The sequence below is a fragment of the Oncorhynchus gorbuscha genome, linkage group LG26 (genome assembly GCF_021184085.1).
Source record: "Oncorhynchus gorbuscha isolate QuinsamMale2020 ecotype Even-year linkage group LG26, OgorEven_v1.0, whole genome shotgun sequence".
NCBI lineage: Eukaryota > Metazoa > Chordata > Actinopteri > Salmoniformes > Salmonidae > Oncorhynchus > Oncorhynchus gorbuscha.
In genome coordinates, this window is record NC_060198.1 from 26,514,363 (window position 1) to 26,528,918 (window position 14,556).

Here is a 14,556-nt window from a genome sequence, read left to right on the forward strand (position 1 = left end):
TGTATTTTTTATTTTACACATCAACAACATGATACACAACTACTGTACCTATAAAAAATATATTATCTTTATCATTTGAAGGCAATAACATAACCAATTCTAGAAGATATCTGTAAATACAATCTTTTGTTAATTTTAGAAATCTTTATTGAAGAAAAAAAAAGTTTGAAAAACACGACTGGTCAGAAAAACAAAACAAAAAAACTATTTCACCTCTGCTACATTAGACCTCCCAAAACACACCAAAACACACTTAGACATAATTTTAAAAAACAGAGACTTTTACAAAACATACAAAGGATTGTTCAGACACATGTTCTTCTCCTCTGTGAGTCAGGTAGCATGGCCACAGTATTCCAAGGCAAAGCTAAATCACAACCTGACTGCATAGTAGCCCAACGTTGTCTTGGCAATGGCGGTGACGCTGCCTTCATCACACCAACAGTGTTTGGTCTCTGTAGCTTCATCCCAAATGGCACCCTATTCCCTATATATTGCAGTACTTTTGCCCGGGGTCCATAGGGAATAGGGTGCAATTTAGGACACAGCCTATATGGCAGTTCAGAGAAATACTTGGACAGAGGAGAACAGAGAGGAAGATCATCAACACTACCTAGCTTAGAGAGCTGTTTTTATTGCAGCCTTGTTGGTCTCAGATAGAACATTTGTACAGAAGACTCTTGTAAGGAAGAGGTTGAAAAGGAAACAGTGGGCTACTGTGTAACCGGAGAGACTAACTTCAGGTGTTTGGAATGCTGGGTGATCATTGGTAACTCGAAATTAGTAAGTACTAGTAAGATACCAAATTAAAGTAAGCAATATCGTACTAAGGGGATGATAAATCCTTAGTTTAAAAGCTGTACCACCAGGGGGCACTCAATAACCAGACAGATGCCAACCCAGTACTGAGAGACCGTACACAGGTCCAAACTGGAGAGAACTAGAGACGGAGAAAATAAAGTGAAAAGATTGCAGGTTTACAGAGGGAGTTGTCTATAAATGGTATTAATTCATGGTGAGAATAATTGATTCTCATACACATTGTGAAGGAGGGGGAACTCCAGTGGGCACAAGAGTAGCACTCTTCACCAGACTCCGTCTACATCAACCATATCGCTGACCACTTTCATCTGATCAAGCCATGAACTGTCCCTCCACCTGGAAGATGCATGCACTCAAAGACTTGGCCTGGGTCAAATATCAAGTCCCACACACTACACATCAGTGACCTTGGAGAGAAAATAGATGCACAATAGCCTTCAGGGAAGGTGAACATACACATTATGATTGACCTTTTCATTATTAACCCTGCATTATGAAGTCATTGCATTATGAAGTCATTGCATTATGAAGTCATTGCATTATGATGGCATTGCATTATGATGCCATTGCATTATTAAGTCATTGCATTATGAAGTCATTGCATTATGATGCCATTGCATTATGCAGTCATTGCATTATGAAGTCATTGCATTATGATGCCAGTGCATTATGATGTCATAGCATTATGAAGTCATTGCATTATGATGCCATTGCATTATGAAGTCATTGCATTATGAAGTCATTGCATTATGACGTCATTGCATTATGAAGTCATTGCATTATGAAGTCATTGCATTATGATGTCATTGCATTATGATGCCATTGCATTATGAAGTCATTGCATTATGAAGTCATTGCATTATGAAGTCATTGCATTATGACGTCATTGCATTATGATGCCATTGCATTATGATGCATTGCATTATAAAGTCATTTGTTTTCAACTGTTTTTGTATTACGATGTCGTTCATTGCATTATGATGTCCATTCATTCTGATGCCAATGTATTACGAAGCCTGTGACTTTGCAGAAATTCAGCCCGACAGATTAGCTTGATCGAAATCTGGAATGGAAATCAGGATCACCAAGAGAATGGACGGGATATAAATAAATGGATCAGAAAATGTAAAAAAAAAGATGATGATAACGATAGAGTCATTTTCTCAGCCCATTATCCTCTGGAAGACTTGCCTGGCTGCCCAGAATCCTTGATCCGGTCAAACGCTACGCCACGCCCACGGATGTTAGTTCCTTCGCCTCAATGAGTCTGGATCGGAGTACCCTTCACCGAATGCAAACACATTCGAGGCCATCTGATTGGTCCAGAAACCGATGGGTTGGGCCAGAGCCAGAACACAAGTGGGTAAAGCGCCGCCCATGGACTCTGATTGGTTAGAGACGATCCAATCGCTGGTGACTTGGTTTTGTACAATGCCCCATGTGCCCTTCGTCACCACAAACGACTTCAATGATGGCAGGCTCAGACTAAAGTATGCACCAACTACAGAATCACTTAGTGTGAGTCGTCAGGCTACTGGAAGACGGGACAGTAGGAAGACAACAGAGAACAAGTGTCTGCTTCAGAATTGGAAGAGTTCAGAAACACTAGAGACTGTTTCAGAGAGTTGTGTCGGGGTGTTTTAGGTTAGACAGAGACAGCCCAGGCAAACAGCTGCCTGCTGCAAAATCACTAATGCTCCTGACACACCTGTCCACACTGTAGGCTAGTCTCCTCTAGCTTGTGGGATTTTTTAAAGGCACAACATGGTGTTGAAATATCCACAGAAAGACAACATGACATCCCACTACCTCAGCCCTCCGTTCAGGGCCGGTCCTGGAGTTTTCGGGGCCACCCCTTCCCTCACTGACACATACTCTACAGGGATATGGGGCTCCATCAGTGCTGGAGTGTGTGTGTGTGTGTGTGTGTGTGTGTGTGTGTGTGTGTGTGTGTGTGTGTGTGTGTGTGTGTGTGTGTGTGTGTGTGTGTGTGTGTGTGTGTGTGTGTGTGTGTGTGTGTGTGTGTGTGTGTGTGTGTGTGTGTGTGTACATGGTCAAATCCACACAGAAGGCTTGCCCACCCCTGACTTGCCACTACTGCTGTTGCTGCTGCTTCCAGTCCCTTCTCCACTGCTGCCCCCCTTGCCGTGTTTGAAGCGGTGCTTGCGCTCCTTGTGAGGCTGTGGCTGTGGCTGGGCCTGGGTGATGTTGCTTTGGGGCTTGTCATCATGGTTGTCCCCCAGGTGTTCCTCTGCCCTGTGCTGCTGGCTGTAGGCCTGGATGGCTGCCTCTAGCTGGTCATGGGCATGCAGGATCATGTCTTTGTTGAGGGCCACACGGGCCTCCCCTCCCGTGGGGAAATTGTCCTCGTTGCTCCCAAACTGCTGCTGCTCCTCCTGGGCAATGTTGGCCCGGTTCTGTTTGCACGCCATCTTGGTGTTGCTCAAGTCCGTGTAGGGGATCTGCTCCGGCTTCACCACGATGTTGTAGCCCGGTGGAGCCGACGGGGCGTTCCACGAGAACGGGTACCCCACGTAGTCAGCACCCCCGTCCCCCACCACCCCTCCCCCCGTGCCCGGCTCCGGGACTGGCACCCCCACGGAGACCCCCACGCTGGGTCCCAGCAGCCCCAGCTGGTACTCGTCCTCCTGGGGTGGGCAGCGGCGACGGCGGAGGATGTCACAGATGGTCCCGATGCCCAGGTGCAGCATCTCCCACACGTTGAGGGTGAGGCAGAGCACCGTGACGCCGTACATGATGCGCAGGAAGATGGTCTTCTCCGTGGGCCGCGACACGAAGCAGTCCACGCTGTGAGGGCAGGGCTTGAAGGAGCACACGAACACGGGAATGACGCGGAAGCCGTACAGCAGATATTGGCCCGCCAGGAAGCTCGCCTCCAGCGCCGTGCGAGTCACCAGCTGCAGCACGTAGATACGCATCAGCCCATCACCCTGGATACGCCGCCGCCCATCATGGCGTACCTTGGGCTTGGGCCGTGGGGCTAGTGGGTCGACCCGGCGAGGGGGCTCGGGCTCAGGCACCTCGTAGATCATAGGGTCATCCTCTTGGTCCTGGTCCTGGTCCTCCTCTATACCCCGGTGCTGCCGCGCCCCGAAGCAGATCTTCCTGGGCCTCCGATGGGTGTATCCCCCTCCACCCCCTCCCCCTGTCTCAGTGGCGACCCCTCCCCCGTCCTTGTCCAGCTGGGCGATCTTGTTGACGGCGTAGCCCATGTACATGAGAGATGGCATGGCCACCAGGATGATCTGGAAGACCCAGAAGCGGACGTGCGATAGTGGGGCGAAGGCGTCGTAGCAGACGTTCTCGCAGCCCGGCTGGCCCGAGTTGCAGACGAACTTGCTCTGCTCGTCGTAGTAGATGGACTCTCCCCCGACGGCAGTGAGGACGATGCGGAAGACGACAAGCACGGTGAGCCACAGCTTCCCCACGAAGGTGGAGTGGTTGTGGATCTCCTCCAGCAGCCGCGTGAGGAAGCTCCAGCTCATTATGTCACTGGACAGTGGGGCAGACAGGGTCCCGCACTCACCTGCTCACAGACTCTACACACACACAGAGAAAGAGAGAACGAGAGAACGAGTGTGAGTGAGAGTGTGAGAGAGAGAGAGATGAAGACAGAGGGAGAGAGAGAGGAGAGAGAAGAATAGGGAGTGATGAAGACAGGGGGATGAGAGAGGGAGAGAGAGAAAGAGACAATTAGTCAATTATGAAAGAAGATTATACACAACATACTGTCTACCAACATGTCTCAAAAATGTTGAAGGAAGCAAAGAAATATGAGCGTGCAATTTCTTATCATGAAAGCGGACGAGAGATGAATTTGACAGGGAATGTAGAGATAGTACAGTTAAAAGCTTTGCTTCTTCAAGTTCAACAGAAGGAGTCACAGATCAATCATGGAGAGGAGAGGAGACCTAAATTCAAACAAGTGTTCTCTCTGAAATTGAGACAGACTGCAATCTCCACATGCATTATCCATTCTACTCTCTGGTATACCCCAAATTAATACACGTTCCAACCCAACAACACAGTTTCAGCACAGTGAAATAAATGGGGTTATTTTGAGGGGCTGTACTGTACAACAATAGGAAATCAGACCAAAGAAAAATATGCTCAAATGTAGCAGAGAGGAGAGCCAAAATAATCCCAATAGGAATTGAGCAGAACACATTTTACACTCACTAACACACACACACACACACACTCTCTCTTTTGGGGAATAAATCCTCTTGCTCCTCTCTGTGAGGTGCAGATTGTGTTGACTTAATGGTGTTGTTCTGGTGTGTAAATGGCATTGTGTAGTGTAGTGTGGTGTGGTGTCGTGTGTAGTGCTATATTAAAATGGATGTGTGTGTGGGGGAGATGAAGCCTGTCTATGTCAGTTATCCGTGGGCTCCAGGCAGCCAGTCCAACTGCACCAGTTAAACCAGCAGGCGGCCTGGCCAAAACAAGTGGAGCATGGAGTCACACCGTAGACCCACATTAGCCAAGGCACTGGAGCAGAACCCTAACTGTCCTGCCTGCCTCCGGGGGAGTGTGAGGGGGGTGAGGGAACAGGTGTCCAGAGCCAGGTTGCCTTCTGCACAGAGTGACACCTTCCTGCTAAGTAGCTCCAATGGTGCATGGCTCATTGTGAGTCGAACTGAAAGGTAAACCCAACCATGAAATAAGAGCTTGGGCTGAGGTTTAAAAAGGAGCTCCACAGCGCCTTCCTTCCCCCTCACAGGAACGTTGGGAGCCCAGATAGAGGGAGGCCAAGAATGGTCTGCCGAACGCTGGAGGGAGTGGAAGCTTGGCTGTTGGCTGTTAGTAGACATACTGTAGGATTTGTCACAAATGGCCTCCTATTCCCTACATACTACTTTTCACTAGGGCCCATAGGCACACAACCCTTGTGCTGGAGCTCCTCAGACCCCTGGAGAGGAGAGGAGAGGAGAGGAGAGAGAGGAGAGGAGAGGAGAGGAGAGGAGAGGAGAGGAGAGGAGAGGAGAGGAGAGGAGAGGAGAGGAGAGGAGAGGAGAGGAGAGGAGAGGAGAGGAGAGGAGAGGAGTGAGTGAGTGAGAGTTAGAGATGACGTGTTTGAAGCTGCCTTCCTGGACTCACTATAAAACATGTGCAGTATTGATCACTGTGACCATAAAAGGTCTGCCTGGGATAGAGGAGGTACTGTACATGTCAGGAATGCTGTGCATACTGCTGTTTTAGAGTGTTTTTGTTAGTGTGTTTTTGTTAGTGTGTTTTTGTTTGTGTGTGTGTGTGTGTGTGTGTGTGTGTGTGTGTGTGTGTGTGTGTGTGTGTGTGTGTGTGTGTGTGTGTGTGTGTGTGTGTGTGTGTGTGTGTGTGTGTGTGTGTGTGTGTGTGTGTGTGTGTGTGTGTGTGTGTGTGTGTGTGTGTGTGTTTACGTCCCCTCAAGTGTGTTTACTAGGATTGCTGCACATAAATGCTGATGCTCCAGATACTCAACTAGTCTAAAGAAGGACAGTTTAATTGCTTCTTTAATCAGAACAATAGTTTTCAGCTGTGCTGACATAATTGCAAAATGTTTTTCTAATAATCAATTAGCCTTTTAAAATGATAAACTTGGATTACCTAACACAACGTGCCATTGGAACACAGGAGTGATGGTTGCTGATAATGGGCCGCTGTACACCTATGTAGATATTCCATAAGAAATCAGCCGTTTCCAGCTACAATAGTTATTTACAACATTAACAATGTCTACACTCTATTTCTGAACAATTTGATGTTATTTTTAAAATGGACACATTTTTTTTGCTTTTCTTTCAAAAACAAGGACATTTCTAAGTGACCCCAAACTTTTGAACGGTAGTGTATATATATATATATACATATATAATTTCCAAAACATAAATGTGAGTACTGCACCAGTGCTAACACTTCATACCTGACATGTATGAATAAGTATCATGAGGACATATTGAGAGTGAGGAGAGGAGCTGAGCTGATATTAACACATAGAGCCATTAGGCAGTTTGTCCTTCAAACCGTCTGGACTCTTGTTTGGCTCTGGCCTTTCCTGTCCTGTATGACATCATTATACACACCGCCTTTATAGAACCCTCACTGTTATCCCTCTGCTATCTGTTATCCCTCTGCTATCGGTTATCCCTCTGCTATCGGTTATCCCTCTGCTATCGGTTATCTCTCTGCTATCGGTTATCCCTCTGCTATCTGTTATCCCTCTGCTATCGGTTATCCCTCTGCTATCGGTTATCCCTCTGCTATAGGTTATCCCTCTGCTATCGGTTATCCCTCTGCTCTAGGTTATCCCTCTGCTCTAGATTATCCCTCTGCTCTAGGTTATCCCTCTGCTATAGGTTATCCCTCTGCTATAGGTTATCCCTCTGCTATCTGTTATCCCTCTGCTATCTGTTATCCCTCTGCTATAGGTTATCCCTCTGCTATAGGTTATCCCTCTGCTATAGGTTATCCCTCTGCTATCTGTTATCCCTCTGCTATAGGTTATCCCTCTGCTATAGGTTATCCCTCTGCTATCTGTTATCCCTCTGCTATCTGTTATCCCTCTGCTATAGGTTATCCCTCTGCTATCTGTTATCCCTCTGCTATCTGTTATCCCTCTGCTATCTGTTATCCCTCTGCTATAGGTTATCCCTCTGCTATCTGTTATCCCTCTGCTATCTGTTATCCCTCTGCTATCTGTTATCCCTCTGCTATCGGTTATCCCTCTGCTATCTGTTATCCCTGGACACACTTAGATACATACCATACAATCACCCGGTCCAAGGCTAATAAACGGCACTAAGTGACTTGTAACTGACAGTAAGTACAGTGGGACACAGACGGGGATCTTTTCATCTGAGGAAGACGACTCTGAGGACCCGTCAGATGTCAGTATATGTGTTTTAATAAAGCCTGAGCGTTAGAAGAGAAATATGCTCCAACACCTGTTAACCATATACAAGTTTTTTGGGGGGATGTTTCTGCCGTGTAAACCAAATCCAGTTGTCTGTTTCTTGAATGTGCATTGTGTTTCTCTTATCTGTCAGCGCTAACAGACCCCTGTATGTTAACATGCTCTCTCTCTGGAATGGGAAGTTGTGAGTGTGTGTGTGTTATATCTGTGTGCCATGTGTGTGTACAGTAGGTGTGTGGGTGTGCATGTGGAGGAGGAAAGTGAAAGCGAGCAAAGTGTGTGTGTGTGTGTGTGTGTGTGTGTGTGTGTGTGTGTGTGTGTGTGTGTGTGTGTGTGTGTGTGTGTGTGTGTGTGTGTGTGTGTGTGTGTGTGTGTGTGTGTGTGTGTGTGTGTGTGTGTGTGTGTGTGTGTGTGTGTGTGTGTGTGTGTGTTCACACGTGTGCAACTATGTGTGAGCTAGAGGTGGAATACGTTTATGTGTGACTGTGAAAAAGTAACAGAAAGTGATTGTGAACAGAGAGAAGGCACCATGTTAGATGGCCAGAGTGTCCTCTGCCTTGCAGTCAGGATTAGCCTCTTTCTGCACTCAAAGGCCTGGAGCTCCATGGAAAGAACTAGCAGCCTGGAGCCGTCATACCACCACATGCCCATGCGAGAGCCTCCAACATGGGTATATCATGTTCCAGCTGCCTCCCCCCTACCATCCTACCAACCTCACACATCCTGGCCTTCCCTTTCTCAATCTTTTTGTCTATCACTTTCTATGTTACTAGAATGAGCCAGCCTGCCAACCTCAACACTAACACATGCTTGTACAAGCGTGCACTCAACCATACCCGTCACAATTCACAACCATACACACATAGAAACAGCTGTCTGCCCCTCAACATACTCACTCAAATACACAAGAGCACAGCTACAGTTGAAAATGACAAACTCACAGCAACCTGGAGTAGTCCTTGTTTACATTTACAGTTGTGATGTTTACAGGTGAGCCTGAGAGAAATTGCAAGGCAGAAATTCCACTCTGTTAAATACTTGCATTCTGACCAAAGAGCTTGGAGTGTATATACTAATTCAGAGATGTAGTGTACGAATTCAGAGATATAATAGAATGTCCATCCTCTTACCCAGCAGATTCTGGACCATCTGTGTATGTAGTCTCCCAACAGACAGAGCAGAGCAGTGGAGTGTGTGTCCTGGTGAGGACTGAGGGGCCAGCTGTGACTCAATGTAACCTCAGCAGCCAGAGAAACACTGGTCCTCCTGGGGAGCTTGGGGCTGGATGTAGAGGCAGGGCAGGGGAGCTTGGGGCTGGATGTAGAGGCAGGGCAGGGGAGCTTGGGGCTGGATGTAGAGGCAGGGCAGGGAGCTTGGGGCTGGATGTAGAAGCAGGGCAGGGGAGCTTGGGGCTGGATGTAGAGGCAGGGCAGGGGAGCTTGGGGCTGGAGGTAGGGTCAGGACAGGGAAGCATGGGGCTGGAGGTAGGGTCAGGACAGGGGAGCATGGGGCCCGAGGTCGGGTCAGGGCAGGGGAGCTTTGGGCTGGAGGTAGGGTCAGGACAGGGAAGCATGGGGCTGGAGGTAGGGTCAGGACAGGGAAGCATGGGGCTGGAGGTAGGGTCAGGGCAGGGGAGCTTTGGGCTGGAGGTCGGGTCAGGACAGGGAAGCATGGGGCTGGAGGTCGGGTCAGGACAGGGGAGCATGGGGCTGGAGGTCGGGTCAGGACAGGGGAGCATGGGGCTGGAGAAGGAGCAGGACAGAGGACCCAGCCTGCCCAGTGGATCTGGGCCGATTCCAGCTACGCGTCAGAGGACTCAGTAGCCTAGTGGCTAGAGCATTGGACTAGTAACCAAAAGGTTGCAAGATCAAATCCCCCAGCTGACAAGGTAAACATCTGTCAATCTGCCCCTGAACAAGACAGTAAACCCACTGTTCCTAGGCCATCATTGAATATAATAATTTGTTCTTAACTGACTTACCTAGTTAAATAAAGGTCAAATTTAAAAAACAAGCCCAAACGTATGACTTGGGGCTGGGGCCGATTGGGGCTACTCTCTGGCAGATGATTACACGGGCTGCTTTATGTAATTAACATTTCATTCTTTATTTTTCCATATTTTCCTCATTGTTTCTGTGATCATAGGTTAAGTAATCCTCTCACCCCACCCCCTAAGTTTAGATGCACTAAAACTACAATCCTGTGGGAACGGCACCTCAGTACCTCCAGGCTCTGATCAGGCCCTACACCCAAACAAGGGCACTGCGTTCATCCACCTCTGGCCTGCTCACATCCCTACCACTGAGGAAGTACAGCTCCCGCTCAGCCCAGTCAAAACTGTTCGCTGCCCTGGCCCCCAATGGTGGAACATTTCAATGAAATTCTTTTTAAGTGTCCTCACCCCACCCCCCTAAGTTTTAGATGTATTGTGACTGTACTTTTTGAATACCAATTTGTTCGCTCTGGATAAGAGGCAACCTAAATGTAAATGTAATGTAAATGTAGTATTTGAAAGGCAACTGATAAGAATGAAAAACGTAGCATTTGGAACTTCTCGAGTGGTTCAGCGGTCTAAGGCAGTGCACACTGCATTTCTACAGTTGCTGGTTCAAGACCCATGCCAGCCGCGACCTGGAAACCAATGAGGCGACGCAGAATTGCCCCAGCATCGTCTGAGTTATGGGAGGGTTTGGCCGGCCGGGATGTCCTTGTCCCATCGTGCTGTAGTTACTCCTGTGGCGGGCTAGGCACATGCACAGTCACCAGGTGTATGGTGCTTCCTCAGAGACATATTTATTTTGTGTGGACGGGTATAAATTGTATGTATATATAATAGTAATATTGAATCGGGCCGCTTCTGGGGGGGTTCTAGTAAGATGCCGGCAAAGTCGGCTGAATTCCGGTCGGCGGAAACGGGCCGATTCTGGGCAGTCATTCATTTTGATTCCGGGCCAAGTCCGAAACCCGATTCCGGGCCAATTCAATCAGTTCCAGGCCCCCGGAAGAGGACAGCTTCTGGGCCGATTCCTCATTGCTAGCTGGGGAGCATGGGGCTGGATGTAGGGGCAGGGTAAGGGAGCATGGGGCTGGATATGGGACAGGACAGTGGAGCATGGGGCTGGATGTAGGGGCAGGGCAAGGGAGCATGGGGCTGGATATGGGACAGGACAGTGGAGCATGGGGCTGGATGTAGGGGCAGGACAAGGGAGCATGGGGCTGGATATGGGACAGGACAGTGGAGCATGGGGCTGGATGTAGGGGCAGGACAAGGGAGCATGGGGTTGGATATGGGACAGGACAGTGGAGCATGGGGCTGGATGTAGGGGCAGGACAAGGGAGCATGGGGCTGGATATGGGACAGGACAGGGGAGCATGGGGCTGGATGTAGGGGCAGGACAAGGGAGCATGGGGATGGATATGGGACAGGACAGGGGAGCATGGGGCTGGATGTAGGGGTAGGGCAAGGGAGCATGGGGCTGGATATGGGACAGGACAGGGGAGCATGGGGACCAGGGTTGGGGTCAATTCAATATTCATTCCAGTTAATTCAGAAAGTAAACCAAGGGCTAGATTCAGTCTGTAGTGCGGAAGATCTGTGTTGTAGCGTAGTTGAAATTGAAAGGTAATTTCCGATGGAGCCAACATATGCAGCAATTCACCGTGAATGCAGTATCCGCGGACGCAGGAAAACATTGCCTTTAACGCGGATCTTCTGCGATACGGATTGAATCGAGCCCTGAAGAGGATTGGAATAAGAATGTCAGGGCACTTCCTGGATTGAATGAGATTGAAATGGATTTGACGCCAACCCTGTCCTAAAGCAGGACAGCTGAGCACGGAGGGTCGTGTCTCCATGTGTGGATGGGATGGAAGGAGAGCCCAGTGAGAGGGAATGTGTTTGTGTCACTGGGTATACGGTATCCAGATATATCTGTTGTTGAGCAGTGGACAGGCTGCATTAGACAAATAACTACATGGAGTCTCCATAAACTGTCAACTAACATGATGAGCAACCATTTATCTTATGCATGTTTACTCTCTCCCCCCCCCTCCCTCCCTGAGGTAGTGTATTGTGTCTCTCCCCTCCCCCTCCCTGAGGTAGTGTATTGTGTCTCTCTAACTCCCTCCCTGAGGCCCTTCCCTCTCCCTGAGGCAGTGTATTGTGTCTCTCTCACCCCCCTCCCTCCCTGAGGCAGTGTATTGTGTCTCTCTCACCCCCCCCCCTCCCCCTCCCTCCCTGAGGCAGTGTATTGTGTCTCTCTCACCCCCCCCCCCTCCCTCCCTGAGGCAGTGTATTGTGTCTCTCTCACCCCCCCCCCCCCTCCCTGAGGCAGTGTATTGTGTCTCTCTCACTCCCGTGTTGTTTCTCTCTCAAGGTTGAATTGACACTCACCCCCAAAAGGGAACGAGAGACTTTACATTTGCTTGTCTACATTAACTGCCGCTGGGGGTTTGCATATTCACACATCAATACACACACGCACAGGCACACGCACTGCTACTGTGTGCGTTAGAAGGAAAATGTGGGCGGGCAGTTGGATAATGAACATAAATTGTATGAAAATACTCCACAGTGAGTTGTGAGGGGGAAATAGTGATTGTCTCTCCAGTTGGGGAGGGAAGACTTCACAGAAGTGAAAGTGCTGGAGGATGAAGCCTATGTACACAAAACAGACAAACACACCTAAAAAACACAAAGACAAACATTCAATGACAATAGAGATCCCTCCTGCAGCGCACAAATGTCGATACACGCTCGGGGTCACAAGTTCCCTCAACTTCCCGCTCTCTCCCTCCCGGCACCACGGTCCCAGCCTGGTGAACACCTCCATTCCTCCTTCCTTACACTCAGCTGGACATTTCGATGAAACATGGTGAAGCCCCAAAATTGCCCTCCCTGGAAGCCTGTGTTTCCAACATAAGGAAGTGGATGGCGGCAAATGTTCTACTTTTAAACAATATAGAGATGCTTGTTCTACATCCCAAGAAGCAAAGAGACCTTCTGTTGAATCTGACAGTTAATCTTGATGGTTGTACAGTCGTCTCAGATAAAACTGTGAAGGACCTCGGTGTTACTCTGGACCCTGATCTCTCTTTTGACGAACCTACCAAGACTGTTTCAAGGACAGCTTTTTTCCATCTACGTAACATTGCAAAAATCAGAAACTTTCTGCCCAAAAAATGATGCAGAAAAATGTATCCATGCTTTTGTCACTTCTAGGTTAGTCTACTGCAATGCTCTACTTTCCCGGCTACCCGGATAAAGCACTAATGAAATTTAAGTTATATTATTACTCCAGTGCTTGGCTCTCCACACTGGCTTCCTGTTAAGGCAATGGCTGATTTCAAGGTTTTACTGCTAACCTACAAAGCATTACATGGGCTTGCTCCTACTTATCTTTCCGATTTGGTCCTGCCGTACATACCTACACGTGCGCTACGGTCACAAGACGTAGGCCTCCTAATTGTCCCTAGAATTTCTAAGCAAACAGCTGGAGGCAGGACTTTCTCCTTATAGAGCTCCATTTTTATGGAATGGTCTGCCTACCCATGTGAGAGACGCAGACACGGTCTTGACCGTTAAGTCTTTATTGAGGACTCATCTCTTCAGTAGGTCCTATGATTGAGTGTAGTCTGGCCCAGGAGTGTGAAGGTGAACAGAAAGGCACCGGAGCAAGAACCGCCCTTGCTGTCTCTGCCTGGCTGGTTCCCCTCTCTCCACTGGGATTCTCTGCCTCTAACCCTATTACAGGGGCTGAGTCACTGGCTTACTGGTGCTCCTCCATGCCGTCCCTAGAAGGGGTGCGTCACTTGAGTGGGTTGAGTCACTGACGTGATCTTCCTGACCGGGTTGGCGCCCCCCCTTGGGTTGTGCCGTGGGGGAGATTTTTGTGGGCTATACTCTGGCTTGTCTCAGGATAGCAGGTTGGTGGTTGAAGATATCCCTCTAGGGGTGTGGGGGCTGTGCTTTGGCAAAGTGGTTGGGGTTATATCCTTCCTGTTTGGCCTTGTCCGGGGGTATCATCGGACGGGGCCACAGTGTCTCCCGACCCCTCCTGTCTCAACCTCCAGTATTTATGCTGCAATAGTTTCTATGTCGGGGGGCTAGGGTCAGTCTGTTATATCTGGAGTATTTCTCCTGTCTTATCCAATGTCCTGTGTGAATTTAAGTATGCTCTCTCTTTTTCTCTCTTTTTTTCTCTCTCTCTGGGGACCACGCCTCAGGACTACCTGGCCTGATGACTCCTTGCTGTCCCCAGTCCACCTGGCAGTGCTGCTGCTCCAGTTTCAACTGTTCTGCCTGCTGTTATGGAACCCTGACCTGTTCACCGAATGTGCTACCTGTCCCAGACCTGCTGTTTTCAACTCTCTACAGGCAGCAGGAACGGTAGAGATACTCTGAATGATCAGCTATGAAAAGCCAACTGACATTTACTCCTGAGGTGCTGACCTGTTGCACCCTCGACAACCACTGTGATTATTATTATTTGACCCTGCTGGTCATCTATGAACATTTTAACATCTTAGCCATGTTCTGTTATAATCTCCACCCGACACAGCCAGAAGAGGACTGGCCACCCCTCATAGCCTGGTTCCTCTCTAGGTTTCTTCCTAGGTTCTGGCCTTTCTAGGAAGTTTTTCCTAGCCCTCGCGCTTCTCCACCTGCATTGCTTGCTGTTTGGGGTTTTAGGCTGGGTTTCTGCACAGCACTTTGTGACATCAGCTGATGTAGGAAGGGCTTTATAAATACATTTGATTTGATCCCTCATTCTCTTGCTCCTCCTCCTAATTAAAAGCACACTGTTGGAGCTCGCCATGGG

The 14,556-nt window shown here is 48.7% G+C and overlaps 1 protein-coding gene across 3 annotated transcripts in view; it reads right to left on the reverse strand.

Annotated features, from left to right (window-relative positions):
• The window catches only part of LOC124016480 (gap junction gamma-1 protein-like), a 48,846-nt gene continuing 34,290 nt past the window's right edge, over positions 1–14,556 (reverse strand). For all 3 annotated transcript variants that reach the window (XM_046332056.1, XM_046332057.1, XM_046332058.1), the window contains exon 2: positions 1–4,382. In XM_046332056.1, coding sequence (XP_046188012.1) covers positions 2,877–4,328 — 1,452 coding nt within the window. In that variant the 5' untranslated portion in view covers positions 4,329–4,382 and the 3' untranslated portion in view covers positions 1–2,876. The remainder of the gene's footprint in view (positions 4,383–14,556) is intronic.